This window comes from Elephas maximus, chromosome 4 (genome assembly GCF_024166365.1).
Source record: "Elephas maximus indicus isolate mEleMax1 chromosome 4, mEleMax1 primary haplotype, whole genome shotgun sequence".
NCBI classification, from domain to species: domain Eukaryota; kingdom Metazoa; phylum Chordata; class Mammalia; order Proboscidea; family Elephantidae; genus Elephas; species Elephas maximus.
Window position 1 is genome coordinate 160826564 of NC_064822.1, and position 14338 is coordinate 160840901.

General features: G+C 35.7%; 2 protein-coding genes across 4 annotated transcripts in view; one reads left to right on the plus strand and one right to left on the minus strand.

Moving 5' to 3' along the window:
- The window catches only part of METAP2 (methionyl aminopeptidase 2), a 28348-nt gene extending 17771 nt beyond the window's left edge, over positions 1 to 10577 (plus strand). For both annotated transcript variants that reach the window (XM_049884109.1, XM_049884108.1), the window contains exons 5-11: positions 3024 to 3185; positions 3656 to 3837; positions 5095 to 5189; positions 5464 to 5560; positions 8434 to 8537; positions 9077 to 9192; positions 9873 to 10577. In XM_049884109.1, coding sequence (XP_049740066.1) covers positions 3024 to 3185; positions 3656 to 3837; positions 5095 to 5189; positions 5464 to 5560; positions 8434 to 8537; positions 9077 to 9192; positions 9873 to 10125 — 1009 coding nt within the window. In that variant the 3' untranslated portion in view covers positions 10126 to 10577. The remainder of the gene's footprint in view (positions 1 to 3023; positions 3186 to 3655; positions 3838 to 5094; positions 5190 to 5463; positions 5561 to 8433; positions 8538 to 9076; positions 9193 to 9872) is intronic.
- A 3223-nt stretch (positions 10578 to 13800) lies between these two features.
- USP44 (ubiquitin specific peptidase 44) overlaps positions 13801 to 14338 on the minus strand; it is a 29787-nt gene continuing 29249 nt past the window's right edge. For both annotated transcript variants that reach the window (XM_049884093.1, XM_049884092.1), the window contains one exon: positions 13801 to 14331. In XM_049884093.1, the coding sequence (XP_049740050.1) occupies positions 14132 to 14331 (200 nt within the window). In that variant the 3' untranslated portion in view covers positions 13801 to 14131. The remainder of the gene's footprint in view (positions 14332 to 14338) is intronic.

Consider the following 14338-nt stretch of genomic DNA (forward strand, 5'->3'; position numbering starts at 1 on the left):
AATTAGCTTTTAATTTATTCATGCAGTGGTTTCAGAAGTACTTATGGCTATCTGAAATTAATAATCAGAGACCTTTGTATTTTTTTGTTTTACTTATTTATTTTTCTTCTGGTGAAAATGGTGAAATATTGAAGACTCAGTACATCTCAAAGAGGTGTGAGGAATTTACATACCCTCTAAACTCCCTAGAAAGATTGTCTTTCAAGCAATAGTTTTGATAGTTGTTTATAGACATGTTGTTTGCCATGGAATTGATTCCAACTCCTGGCGACCATGTGTACAGAGTAAAACTGTGCTTCATAGCGTTTTCAAGGCAGTGACCTTTCAGAAGCAAATCGCCAGGCGTGTCTTCCAAGGTGCCTCTGAGTGGGTTTGAACTGCCAGCATTTTGGCTAGTAGTTGAGTGCTTAATTGTTTGCACCACCCAGGGAATCCTTTACAGACATAGTAATATATTTAAAAAGCATTTCTGCTCTGCCTTGGTCCATTTGATTAATTGCCTTTTGGAATAATTGTTATGAGCTGAGAATGGTTATGTTTTTTGTCATATTTAATTAACTTCTGTATTTTTATTGAATAGACTGAATATCAAAAGATCAAATGGAGGAAAAAGGAGAGGCTCCTTCATAATGTAATTTGTTTTTGTCCTCCATTTGGGCCTGAAAATGTAATTATAGACCCTGCCAGTAGGTTTCTCAAGTATCGCTAATGATTTTTCAATTTGAACTACACTTTTAGCAAAAAAAATTTCTTCAGTGCAGCTTCTGATTGTTGCAGATCATTTTGTAATCTTTTGAAGAATCCACTGCTTCTAGGAGTCAGCCATGCAGTCTTTAGAAATGCAAGACCTTCATGTGAAATGGGTTGATTTTAATATTGAAAATCTTTATTGTATCATGTTCTAAAGTGTAATAAAACAGCATTTGAGATTTCATTACACTCACAATTTTAACCTGTAAGAAGTGAATTTAAAGAATCTCAGGGTTAGATATGATAGGAGCAGGAACGGGAGTTGATTAAGACCCTAGATGTATGGTTTCTATGGCAAGGTCATAGGAAGTTCTTGGTGGACATAGTCTTTTCTTCTTATCATTCTGGACTAAGTATTTGCTGGTGGTTTTGTTTTCACAAAACCATTGGCTTTTGAGGCAGGTGCTTCAGCCTTTACTACTAAGTGCAGCTGTAACATATGTGCCAGAATTGTGGCCTAAGAGGTGAAGAATTGTGTTTTGTTTAAACATTGATTCAGGACTATAACCCTTATGCCTGAAAATGGTTTATAGTTAGAACATTCAGGTTTTTAGTTCTAAGGAAAGATTTCTGGACTAGTGGGAAGGAAAGGGTTGGAGTTAAAACTAGGTTAGAAGACTTTGGCAACTTTTTATCTAACTTGCCTGCCCCAGTATGAGTGAATAACCTTAAGTGTATTGCAATTGAAAAATACTGAGCCACCTTACTTTTTAAAGGATCTTAACCCTATTGCTTTCTAGTCTGAGGATCTAGGAGGCAGACCAAGTGTTCCTTTGAGCACTTTAGTTAGAAGTTGGCTCTGAGTTTTCACTATGTCTATAAAAGTATTTCATATACATTTGAATACTTCTGGAGTTTAAAACTGACTTTAAATTGATGGTGCTGTGATATTTCGATCATCAGATAACATCAGTAAATACAAAATACATTTCCAAAACGAAAACAAGCCAGAGAAGCCTCTGTGATGCTTAAGTACCCCTTTGCCACAAAGTTCTCATAAGATAGCCCTTTTGGGACTTATAGCAAATTAGGGGTGCTAGATGTTGGCACACAGTAACAACAGCAGTAGGGAGGAATTATGTACTTGAAAAATGACACAGCAAAACTCAAAGCATTTTGGGGCGTTAACTTAGGGACCTTTAGTTTATAGCAGAGTTGGGTTAAAAAAATTTTTTTTTAATATTGCAAAACATAGTGAATATTTTACTATGTCGAGAATGTTTTAGGCCTTGAAGATTACTCATTTCTGCTGCTGTAGCATGAAAGTAGCTGTGGACGAATGGGTATTGCTATGTTCTAATAAAACTTTGTTTACAAAATAGGCACCAGGCCAGATTTGGCCATACTTTGCCAATCCTGGTTTAGAGGCAAGTAGGAGTAACTCTTTGGAGGCATCATTTTTACAGTTCAGTGTAATGTTGTTAAACGTCAGTGATTCAGTGATTATGAATTCTGTGTTCAGTCTTTTTAAGAATGTTTGAAAGTTGTAACAAATTTTAGAAAGATTTTTATTCTAAAACAATGTTTTTGAAAATGTACTGCTTTAAAGGTCATTAGTGGAACACCTCCTTCTCAGATGCTGAGTACAAAAATTTGTTACCCCTGGATATATATATATATATATACATATATATATATATATATACAGACACATTTTTTAATTTAATGAGTCATATCTTTCAATGAAGATAACTTCTAATAAATAAATAAATAGATAAGATAGAGGTATAGATACACACACACAATTAGAAAAATCCTGCAAAAGCACACATGGTATTATCTGTCTTGAGAAAGACATGCGTAGGTAGCCACGTCAGGTCTTTGAATTTGTATTTGCTCTATTAGCAAAGTTAAATGCTAATTTTTGGTGTGTTCCCCTGAAGCCTCTTAACTAAATATTACCCTGAGTAGAAGGATGATGTTTTTTTCACCTGCTTTACTTTCTAGAACTTTTCTGATTTTTCTGGTTCTCTCGTTCCTTCCTATTTTATGTTGGCAGCATATTAGTCCCTTTGCCTATAAATGAAAACTCCCTCGAGGATTTTATTTCCCCCAAAAGTCTTATGAAAGGTATAATTCAGTTTGTGTTGAGTGCAAGTATGCAGCTACTTGTAGTTCAGAAACTTGGTTGACATTTAATCAAAGAAACTGAAAATGTAACTTATTTTTTCTAAATGTCTTAAATTACCTAGTATATTTTTATCTCCCTTAGCTTTTATGCTTGTTTTGCTGTTTCTTAAATGGACTAATACTGTGTTATGTCTACTCTAAAGGAGAACAGCTGCTTGGAGAACTACAAGTGAAGAAAAGAAAGCATTAGATCAAGCTAGTGAAGAGATTTGGAATGATTTTCGAGAAGCTGCAGAAGCACATCGACAAGTTAGAAAATATGTTATGAGCTGGATCAAGCCTGGGATGACAATGATAGAAATCTGGTAAAATGATTGTCTTTGTAAGAACATGATTTTCAGACAACTTTTTTAGTTCTTTGAAATGCTTGGCGTTCATTACCACTTTGCAAAAACTTTATTTCAAATAAACATTCTAGAAATCTCTTTTAAATTCTTATAGTAATATAGATGTAAGAAGGAAACCATAATAGCAACATAAACTTGTACCTCAGCCACCATATTTTGTACACATGTATACTCATGCACACATGCAAATACACACATTAGACTGATGCTTATTTTCTGTCTGGAAATCTGTTCTTTTGCTATCTAAAATTATTCAGATTAAGAAATTAAAATTTTGCAGTAACTTGAATAAGACAGAAAACATTTATAGGACAGTGTGAAAAAAACCAATACAAGTAATTATTTAATAAGCTTTCTGAATTTGAGCTATGAGGGATATAAAGGTAAGAATGTAAATGTAAACAAATTCCCTTTTCTTTTTTTCTTAGTGAAAAGTTGGAAGACTGTTCACGCAAGCTAATAAAAGAGAATGGCTTAAATGCAGGTTTGGCATTTCCTACTGGGTGTTCGCTCAATAACTGTGCAGCCCATTATACTCCCAATGCTGGTGACACTACAGTATTACAGTACGATGACATCTGTAAGATAGACTTTGGAACACATATAAGTGGTGAGTCCTTGGAAATAACTCCTACTCTGCTCTCCCCGTTCCCCAAAACTTGTCTCTGTTGAATGGAGCTGTAGATACTGAACTCCCAAATTTTGTTCTTACCTCAATACTTTATATTATAATAACTGTGTTGAGGCAGATTTAGTTTAAAGCAGTCCCATTAACTGGGGTAAGGTGAAAGCCACTGGATTATTGAGGCTTATTATACTTTGTATCAAGGCATGAAAAATGGACTTCTACATTTCTTAATGATTCAGGTCTTTGTTTCAGACATTATTTATTGGAATAATAACAGCATACATTTATTTAGAACCTTTAAATAGTTTTTCTAAATTCTGCCCAAAACTCTGTGAGGTAAGTACCTTGTTATTCTCACTTCACAAGTGAGAAAGCAAATTTAGATAAAGTACTTAGCTAAGGTTATACTAAACTGGAGAAGCTAGTCAAGATTTGTGCTTGGGGTCATATAGCCCTGTACATTTTCTCTGCTCCACTGTCTTCGTTTCTGAGGGCTGCAGTAACAAAATATCACAAGCAAGTGACTTTAAAGAACATAAATTTATTTTCTCACAGTTTTGAAGTCTGGAAGCCCAAATCAGGTTGTCTACTGTGCTGTTTCCTTCTGAGGGCTTAGAGAGAGGGACTTTTCCATGCCTCTTCTAGCTTCTGGTTTGTGCTTGCAATCTTTGGTGTTCCGTTGCTACTTATAGATGTATCTTTACATGATGCCTTCCCTCATGTGTCACTTTCTGTGTTCTTCCCTTTTTTAAGACACCTCTCAGAAGAGATTAGGACCTATTCCAAAATGTGAACCTTAAACTGATAACATCTACAAAGAAAAATCTTTTTTCCCTAAGCAAGGTCACATTCACAGATACAGGGGTTAGGACTTCAACATATCTTGTGGGACACAATTCGATCCATAACACGTACCTTGCTGTTCCTTAGTTCCCTAATCTTTTCTTGCTTTGATTTTATTCTGTTTATCTTTCTCATGGTTGTGTGAGTACTGAATCGGTGTTGCCTTGGAGTAGTATGTACTAATCCTGGAATTGTTCTTTTCATTCTAAAACCGTATATACTTTTTTGCCCTTTTGATTATGAATGCTCCCTGGGTATTTGGGGTACTGCCCTTATTTGAGTCCCTCATTTTATTTATTTTTTCTGTTAACTAGTAAGGTTAATAGAGTAAGTGCTATAAAGTAGTTTAAATTAACTAGCTGATAAGTAAACTTAAAGAGCAATTTTCTCTTTCAGGTAGGATTATTGACTGTGCTTTTACTGTCACTTTTAATCCCAAATATGATATGTTATTGAAAGCTGTAAAAGATGCCACTAACACTGGAATAAAGGTATGTGAACTATAAGCACCATTTTAAGCATTTACTTCATATTCTGTTTGAGGTCTTTGGGCTTAAGGTGATTAAAACCTGGTCCCCTGTTCTGAAAGTCTTAGGTGAGTAGGGGCACTGGGTGGACTGGGATACCAAGGGCTTTTATAGAGGAAGTTGTAATGTACAAAGCAGTTTTTCTAATTGTCCATTATTTTGAAATATTAGGAAGAAATTAAATTTCTGTAAAATTCTGCACTTTCAGATTACAAAGTATACATAATTCTGTTTTTAGTGTGCTGGAATTGATGTTCGTCTATGTGACGTTGGTGAGGCCATCCAAGAAGTTATGGAATCCTATGAAGTTGAAATAGATGGGAAGACATACCAAGGTATGTTGTTTAAAATTTTTATCTTATTTTGAAATGCATGGGAGTTGTGCAGAACTAATTGTATAAATTGAGTGCTTTCTTTGGGTCAGCTGCTTTACCTTTATATCTTGAAGATACAAAGAAAGAAGATGGGATTTGACCTGCTCAGGGCATTCTAAGAGTACTGTGGTCACTAGTGAGGAGCTGTTGCCAAGCTTTTCTGTTAGCTGATAAATAAGACTCCGAGTGTGGCCAAAATGCGGACTAGGTTTTCTATGACTAACAAGATCAAGGCTCAGAAAGAAGGTAGAGGCTCTATCCAGTGATCACTTCCCAATTTTGGAGGGGAGGATGAGGAATTGTGCTCAGAATTCGAAGGCCAGTTAATTCCTTCTGTGTCCCTTCTTTAGTCCTCCTCAGTTCCTTTTTGCCTCCTAGTTTTTCCCAGCCTGCTGCCTTAGGGATATGGTCCCGGAGGCTCTGTGCTTGCTGGTGCTCTACAGTCATCTCAGTTGGTATGTCCCTTCTTCAACTCCTGTGGTCTGTCTGACACCCCCATGGCCACCATCCTCCTTTCCAATCTATGCTCATTGCTCTGTTACCCCTGCTCTAATAACTTTTTAATAGAACATTTCATACATTTCCCATAACTAGATTCTGTCTCTCTTTTATAGTCTTCCTTGCCCTTGCTTGCTTCTTGCTCCCAATAAACTCATGTCATTCAGCATTCTCTGCATTCCTCTGAGATCTGACATTGCCTATCCTTGTTTTTGAAGTCCATTCTAGTCCTTGACCTTGACTCCTGGTACCACCCTAACTTCTGTTGGCATGCCAGGTAGCTTCAATATCTGTATGGGCAATCCAGTTATCACCTAGGCATCATCAGTTTCTAGACCACCTTGGCAGTTTTTGCCTCCGTAACAGTCCCTTCCTGTGTCCAAATACTGAAACTTACTACAATTTTCTTCTCTTAAACAACAGCCATTCTTTTTATTTCCAGCTCTTTCCTTTTCTTTACTTCTATTGTATCTATTATTTAATATCAAGACTTCAATTCTCTTGATACTTTTCATTTCCCCAATGTGCCACTCTCTCACAGCTTCATTACCCTTCTTCCTGCCTAGACCCTTTGGCAACAACATTAATTCTTCTCTCTCATCTGTATTTTTAGCTTCATTATCGCTTTGATTTTTAGGTACTCTTCTCTTACAGATCCCCAACCCAGTACAAACCAAAAATACTCCAAGGCTGCTCATATTTGAGTAAGAGGTATTGTGGGATGAAGAAAGCACACTTTGGGGTCAGGCAGGTCTGACTGAGCTTAGAGAAAGCGTATAACCAGTTCGGTTACAGCCGACTCAGCAAAACAGGAACAGACCTGAAGTTTTACCATTTGGATGATTCACCACGGTACCCAGGATGAGAAAAATGGCAGATCAAAGTCCTGGAATGAGAGAGTAAGAAGAGGGGTAGTGAGCCCTTTCAAGTTTTACCACTGTTGGGTTCCAGATTTTTCCATTGTCCTTAACAAACTCAGTGCCCCTTAAGCAATGACTCCCCTTTTCCTTCTCTTTCCTGCCCCAGTAAGCACGGATAAACTTGTCTATTCTAGATATTTCATATAAATGGGAGTATACAATATTTGTTCTTTTGTACCTGCCTTATTTCACTCAGCATGTTTGCAAAGTTTATCTGTGTCGTGGCATGTACCAGAACGTCCTTTCTCAGCTGAGTAATATTCCATTGTTTGTATATACTGCATTTGTATATCTGTTGCTGGACATTTAGGTTTTTACCTTTTAGCAATTATGAGTGGTGCTGCAATGTCTTTTTTTTTTTTTTTTGGTATTGTGAAATATAACTAACACTGAAAATGCACAAATCATAAAGATCCAACTTAACAGTCGTAAAAGCTATATAACCTCACCCTTCAAGACATAGAATATTCCCAGCATTCCAGAAAAGCCCACACACCGTATACCCTGTCCCAGTTTTGCACACTTTCTCTAGTGAGCCACTGACGAGACTGTTAAACGATTTGTATTTGCTTTTATGTCATTACTACCTAATTATACATCCCTAAACAGTAGCTTAATTGTGCTTAATTTTGAACTTTATATAAACAGGATTATACACTGTGTATCATTATCCTTCTTTTGCTCACGTTATCGTTAGGTTTTATTCCAGTTGTTGCATGCATGTATCCCTAGATTTTCATTTTTATTGTTGAATAGTGTTCCATTGTATGAATAAACCACAGTGTGTATTATCTCTACCATTGATTTCAAGACATTTGGTAATTTAGATTTTTTTAACATTTATATTGAAATGATGTAATAATAAAACAAGACTTCATAATTACCATTTAAACACAGCATCCTCATTTTCATATATATTTTTTTTTTTTTACTGTTGTAAATGTACGTGTAACAAAACATTTGTCATTTCAACAATCTTCACATGTACAGTACAGTGGCATTAACTCTGGTTGTCATGATCAGTCGTCAGCCTTATCCATTCCCAAATTTTTTTTTTCACTCTTAATAGAAGGTCAGTGTCATATTCCCTTTTGGTCCATAGTCATACAAACACGTTTTTCATGTTTGTAATCATTATGCATATAATACTGTTTTATCTTGAAAATAACACCCTTTCATGACCTCCATTGTGTCCTCATCCCATAATTCTTTTTCTCCATCCCCCTTCTAATTTTTAATCAATAATCTTTTTGTATTCTACTAGATTTCCAATTCATATTTAACTACCTTAAGGTTATCTAGTAGTGCCATATCTTATTTTTAAATAAATACTTGAACTCTGTTCCAAAAAGCCAAGCGTCTGTTTGTGCTTCTAGAGACCCCAAATAACTATTATTTTTCTATGTATTATAACAGTGAAACCAATCCGTAATCTAAATGGACATTCCATTGGGCCATACAGAATACATGCTGGGAAAACAGTGCCCATTGTGAAAGGAGGAGAGGCAACAAGGATGGAGGTATTATATATGAACACTTGTTCTTTTGTGAAAAGCATTTTGATTTTTTTTCCAAACTAAAGCTAGTGATCTGTCAGTTTAAAATATACAGTATGTTTAGCAAAATAAACTTGCCATCCCTATCCACCATGGCAGGGAGCTGGGCCATGTGAGTGTGCAAAGTGTATCTGGTCAGACCAGTGCTGGCTGAATCAACTGGAAGTTGTAGCTGTCAAAGGATTAATTATTCAACACTTGGTATTTATTGAGCATCTACTATGTACCAGTCTCTTTACTAGGCACTGGAGTCATAGCAGTGAACAAAACAAAGAAGCCCCAACCCGTGTAAAGCCTACTTCCTAATGGGGGTTGGGGGTAGGAGAGCACAGATAGACAAAAAAGTGCTAAGATGATAAAGCAGCGTGGATAAGGAATACCAGGGGATTTTTTCATGCTGCTGCTAACACAGGGTAGGGAATATTTCAGCCTGAAATTGAGATGGTAATTGTAATTAGTTTTACATTTTTTCTTCTCTCCCCTTGACCTTTGTATTTTTTAAGGAGGGAGAAGTGTATGCCATTGAAACCTTTGGTAGCACAGGAAAAGGTGTGGTTCATGATGATATGGAATGTTCCCATTACATGAAAAATTTTGATGTTGGACATGTGCCAATAAGGTGAGACTATTGATTTTGATATGACTATTAAGTTTCTTTTCCCAGCATTTAAAAAGTGAAAAACTTTCAAGGTGATACATTTCATAATGTACAGTTGTACCTCCTAACAGTAAGTCCTATTGGTTTCTGAAATACAGAAAATGGCCTCCTAAAACTTTCCACTGAGTTGGAGATAATACAGGCAAATAATTCTTTTCAGATCTAGTTTCTAGTAATAATTTCAGATGCTAACATTTCTAGCTTTTTCTTAATATTTTCCCATTGGTAAACTTTATGTTTTTGTTATTTACATTTATTTTTTTATGCTTTTGGGGAAGATAGTTAAGGATAGATTTGCACCTAATGCAATGCATTGAGCTTAATAGACAAAAAGGATATTCATTCCCACTGTACTCTGTAGATGAGTGTGTCCTGGGAGTTTAACACACACACATATACAAACAGGAAACAATCATGGTAAGATGGCCTCCAGTTGGTCTCCTATTCAGCTGGCATCCATAATTAGGTACGGGACTATTTATACACTCTGCTTTTGATTGTTGAAAGAGGCAACAAAAGAGTTCTTTGGATCTTGATTATTCAGTGAAGACCCAGACAAGGTTTGAATTTTTTTTTAATGGGAAAATCTTTGAGTTGGTAACTTTGCAGCCAACTATTAATCTCGGAATTTCTCCTCCCAGGCTTCCAAGAACAAAACACTTGTTAAATGTCATCAACGAAAACTTTGGCACCCTTGCCTTCTGCCGCAGATGGCTGGATCGCTTGGGAGAAAGTAAATACTTGATGGCTCTGAAGAATCTGTGTGACTTGGGCATTGTAGATCCGTACCCACCATTGTGTGACATTAAAGGATCATATACAGCGCAATTTGAACATACCATACTCTTGCGTCCAACATGTAAAGAAGTTGTCAGCAGAGGAGATGATTATTAAACTTAAGTTCAAAAGCCACCTCAACACCTTTATTTTCTAAGCTTTGTTGGAATACATTATACCAGATTTAATGTGCAACATATCGTCTGTTTTAACGGTGGACCTATGTAATACTTTTATCCATGTTTAAAAAGGAAAAAATTTGATCAAAGGCAAACCTTCTAATGTAATTAAGTTAACCAAGGAAAAAGCTTTCAGGACTTTCAGAAACGTTAACTGTTTTTTTCCGCCATCTGGGAAAATGCTATAAAGCTCAAATTAGTTAGGAATGAGTAACACATTTTGTTTGAACACTTAAGAGATGCTTTTCAGATATTTATATTACCATATTCCTACTTGGATGCTTTGAGTGACTACAACCAATTCTGCACCTATACCCTCTGGTATTGCTTTTTAACCTCCTGAAATCCATTTTCTAAAAAATAAAGACATTTTCAGATCTGAGAGCTACACTTCAATGTCTGTGGTTATAATTCTGGAGAGGAAATAGCTAAACTTAATGTAGGGAAATGTAGTACCTCTTGTCTGGATTGTAAACTGCTACACTGAAACTTTCTTCTGACATAGTGGCTAAAACAAAACCTACAAATGCGTAAAGTGAATCATTTTTTCTTCGTTAATGAATATACAACGTTTAGGAATATTTTGATTTTGTTTTCTTTATAGGACCATGTTAGTCCTTGTCTGTTTTCCGCCCTACATTGAAAAGATCCACTAAGTGAGAACATGACTTAATGGGAGTATTTTGCCAGCTTGAAACCTTGATTTACTAAAAAGGGAACGTTTAGATTTTTATCCGGTGGTAGTTTTTATTGGGAAATATATTCAGCATAGTCAAAAGACCAAAAAGGTATTTAAAGTTAATAGCAAAGAAAACCAGGGAAATGTTTCATGTTTGGATTCTTGTTCTAGTTAGCAAAGCTAAATTGAAGTTATTAGGCTTTTTCTTAAGTGAGCCACATTCTATAGCACTCTACCCTTGACTGGCTTGGATTCCTGACATCATGGGTGGTATTTCAGGAAGTGAGGTTACAATAACCTTTCTTCTAGCAGCTAAGCGCATAAGTAGGATGTAAGATGTGTAATTTCTTGTTGGAACTGAGCCCCGCTACCAATTTTTTAGAATTGCTTGAACTCTTACATGTGAACAATTTGTTGGGAGTGTTCCAATGCAGTTTAAAACTTGTCATGTACCAAGGTAAAGCCTTAATTTGTATGCTTTAGCACAAAGAGATTTTGCCTCTGGGATGCTATTTAGTTTGTATTTTGTTTAACGTCTTTTCTCATAAGAACAGAAACCTGACTTCTGTACCTAGGTCATTTATTACTTCAAAAAGCTGCTCTTTCAGCATTAGAGCTATATTATGAATGTTACCTTGTGGGATATACAATCTAGTTTTTAGCCATATGAGCCACGTTTATTATGGTGCTAATGTTCAATAGGTACCTCCCAATTATTTCTCCGCCCATCAGTTCATGCCTGGACATGTTACAGAGCTTGGGGCCTCCAGCTAGCTCCTGTGGGGTTTTGAGTCCAAGGGAGGTATAAAGTAACTATCTTGATCTCTAAGCCTGGGAATTTTAGAATTGATCCCTTTGAGTGAAGAATTTTGGTGCTTCATACTACCCTTTCAGCAGTAGTGATCTCACACCAACTGTGAGCTCAAGGTTCCCTTCCTAGGTAACTGTTGGGAGCATTAGCATCAATGCATGCCCCTGGAATGGCTGGAAGGGATATGATCTTGTAAATAGGAAAGCTGTCACTTAAGAAAAAAATTGTATTGTTTACCTACTAGCCATGTATCTCTTGAAATCATTTTGTCATGTTTACAATAATGTACCCTCTATTGGTAACAAATTATTAGTTTGGTGTTTAACAATAGTGCCTTTAGTAAATTATTTTACAACCAAAGCACGTTGTTTTTTGTTAGATCAACTTAGAATATAGAAGTCCGTGCTTAGATTTAAGGTGTACAGTAAGAAATCTGTTAAGTTTCTGTTCATTGTCTAGCTTTTAGTTTTCAGGGATTAAAGTAAAAGATTGTCACTTTCCCATATATTTTTACATTGCAATAAAGCACTGAAGCAAGCAACTATACCTTTACAAACAACACAGCTCAAGAGTTGTTTTAAAAACTGCCGTGAAAATAGGTGCTAAGAGAAGAAAAAGAAGTTTAGAAGTCTTGACTTTGACGAGCTACAATGTGTGGTGGCAAAGTAAGTAAAAAGTTGTCCTTGAAAATCAAAAAAGGCTAGACTCAGGTGTCTTGTCCACATAAATCTTTAATGAGGTATAATTATGTAACAGTTGAGGTAACAACTTGCATAGGTGTTTAGTAGTAATGACTGTAAACCTTAGCCGTTTTACACTCAAGTTGTATTTTTGGCACAGATGATTTGTCTGTACAGTGATACACTCTCATTGCACTTTACTATCAGCTGCCTCAAATGACTTGTTTTCTAAAATTTAAGAAAAATTTGCCAATAGAGGGCCTTTTCAAGTTTATACTTAGAGGCAATCACTAATAGCAAACAGTATTCTACAGGATATTATCTTTTAAGATTTCAGTCTGCAAACAAACCAACTTGAGAAAAAAGGAATATATGACCTAGTTAACACTGAGCTGTTACATAGCTTATCTATGATCTACGGAGGTTAGTGGATTCTTCCCTTTCTCAGTTAGATAAAGTTAGCAGCAGTAGGACTTTAAAGAGATCTAGTAGGATTATTTAGGGAAGAGCATAAAGACTGCCTCAGGTTTTTGTTTTTTTCTTTAATAAACTATAAGTTTAGATCATTTTTAATATCTTTTCAAATGTTGGGGCCCAGTGTTTGAGTATCTAAGAGGCTGCACCTCCTAGCATTCAAATAATCCTAGCAAGAGTAAGGAATCTAGACTTTATCTAGACATATTGCCCAGTTGCCAATTTTGAACAATTTATCCTCTCTGCCCTATGCAGTTTTCTCTTCAAGAAATTTTCATTCATTTGAACTACAGATCTCAAGACACAATATGGCACAAAGCTTCTTTAAGAGAGCTAATCTTAAATGTATAAAATGAACTCATATCAAAATTAAAAACTGTACTTATATGACATAATATATTGTTTGCAGAATTCTGATTTTTGATATGACTGCTTTATTAGAATCTGGACAAAATCTATTTGCTGCCAGACAAATCATCATTAAGTACCAGCCATCATTTTTTCATGTCCATAGCACCAAAGTTCACTTAAATATACCATTTATAAAGCTGCCATTTTCATTTGGATACAGTTTGACTATGCCAAATAAATAACAATTATTAAAACTTAGTAATTTTTAAAAAAATGATGTTAAACTAGCCAGATAAATTTTTTTTAAATGAAGTTAAATTAGCCAAGGCAATGTCTATTCTGAGCCCTGAAACATACAAAGCCTCTGGATTATCAGTGAATGTGACTGATGAATATTTAGGTGATACCTTCATATTACACTTTGAATGTAGTGGTTGAACTCCCTTCAAGGGGCAAAGGTGACTTCAGTATAAAAATGGCCTGAAAGAAATGCTTTTTTTTTTTCTTTTGGTAAGACTGTATTAGTGAAGACAGTGTCTAATTTTCCTATCTAATAAGAATTGGTATAGAAAATAGTTACAAAAGATAAATATGTAACAAATGTTTACAAAACGATGCAATCTGAACTTCTGTAGAAAATTGCACAAATTCATGATCTGAGCCAATTGAGACACCACAATATAAAAAGAGGTTAACACCAGTCTGAGGTAAACACTAAAAGTTTAAAACTCCCAAGTACTTTGAAAAGTTACCTCCTGTTGATACACGTTTTATACTAACTTTAACCTTGCCTCTGTAAAAAAGAACTTTGTTGTAGCTAGATACAAAATGCAGAAACATAGTGTGCACTGATTCATACGTAGAAAAACAGTGAAGCTCAAAATTGTCATTTAGCCCCTTTAAAAAGTACATATACAAATCACAAGAAGAAAGCCCCACTGTCTTTAGGTCAACTAAATATTTCATTATTAGAGGTATCAACTTCTTCAATGGGATGTTGGCTACCAGACAAGAGTTCTGGAGGCAAGAGTTTAGAATGTCCATTCTCAGTAACTCGCTGGGTGTAAAACAAGATATAAGCTTGGGCCTTGCATACTTCATCCATAGTGCACATGTTTAGCTTGGAATCATTGCAGTGTACCCAGAAGCCTAGAGG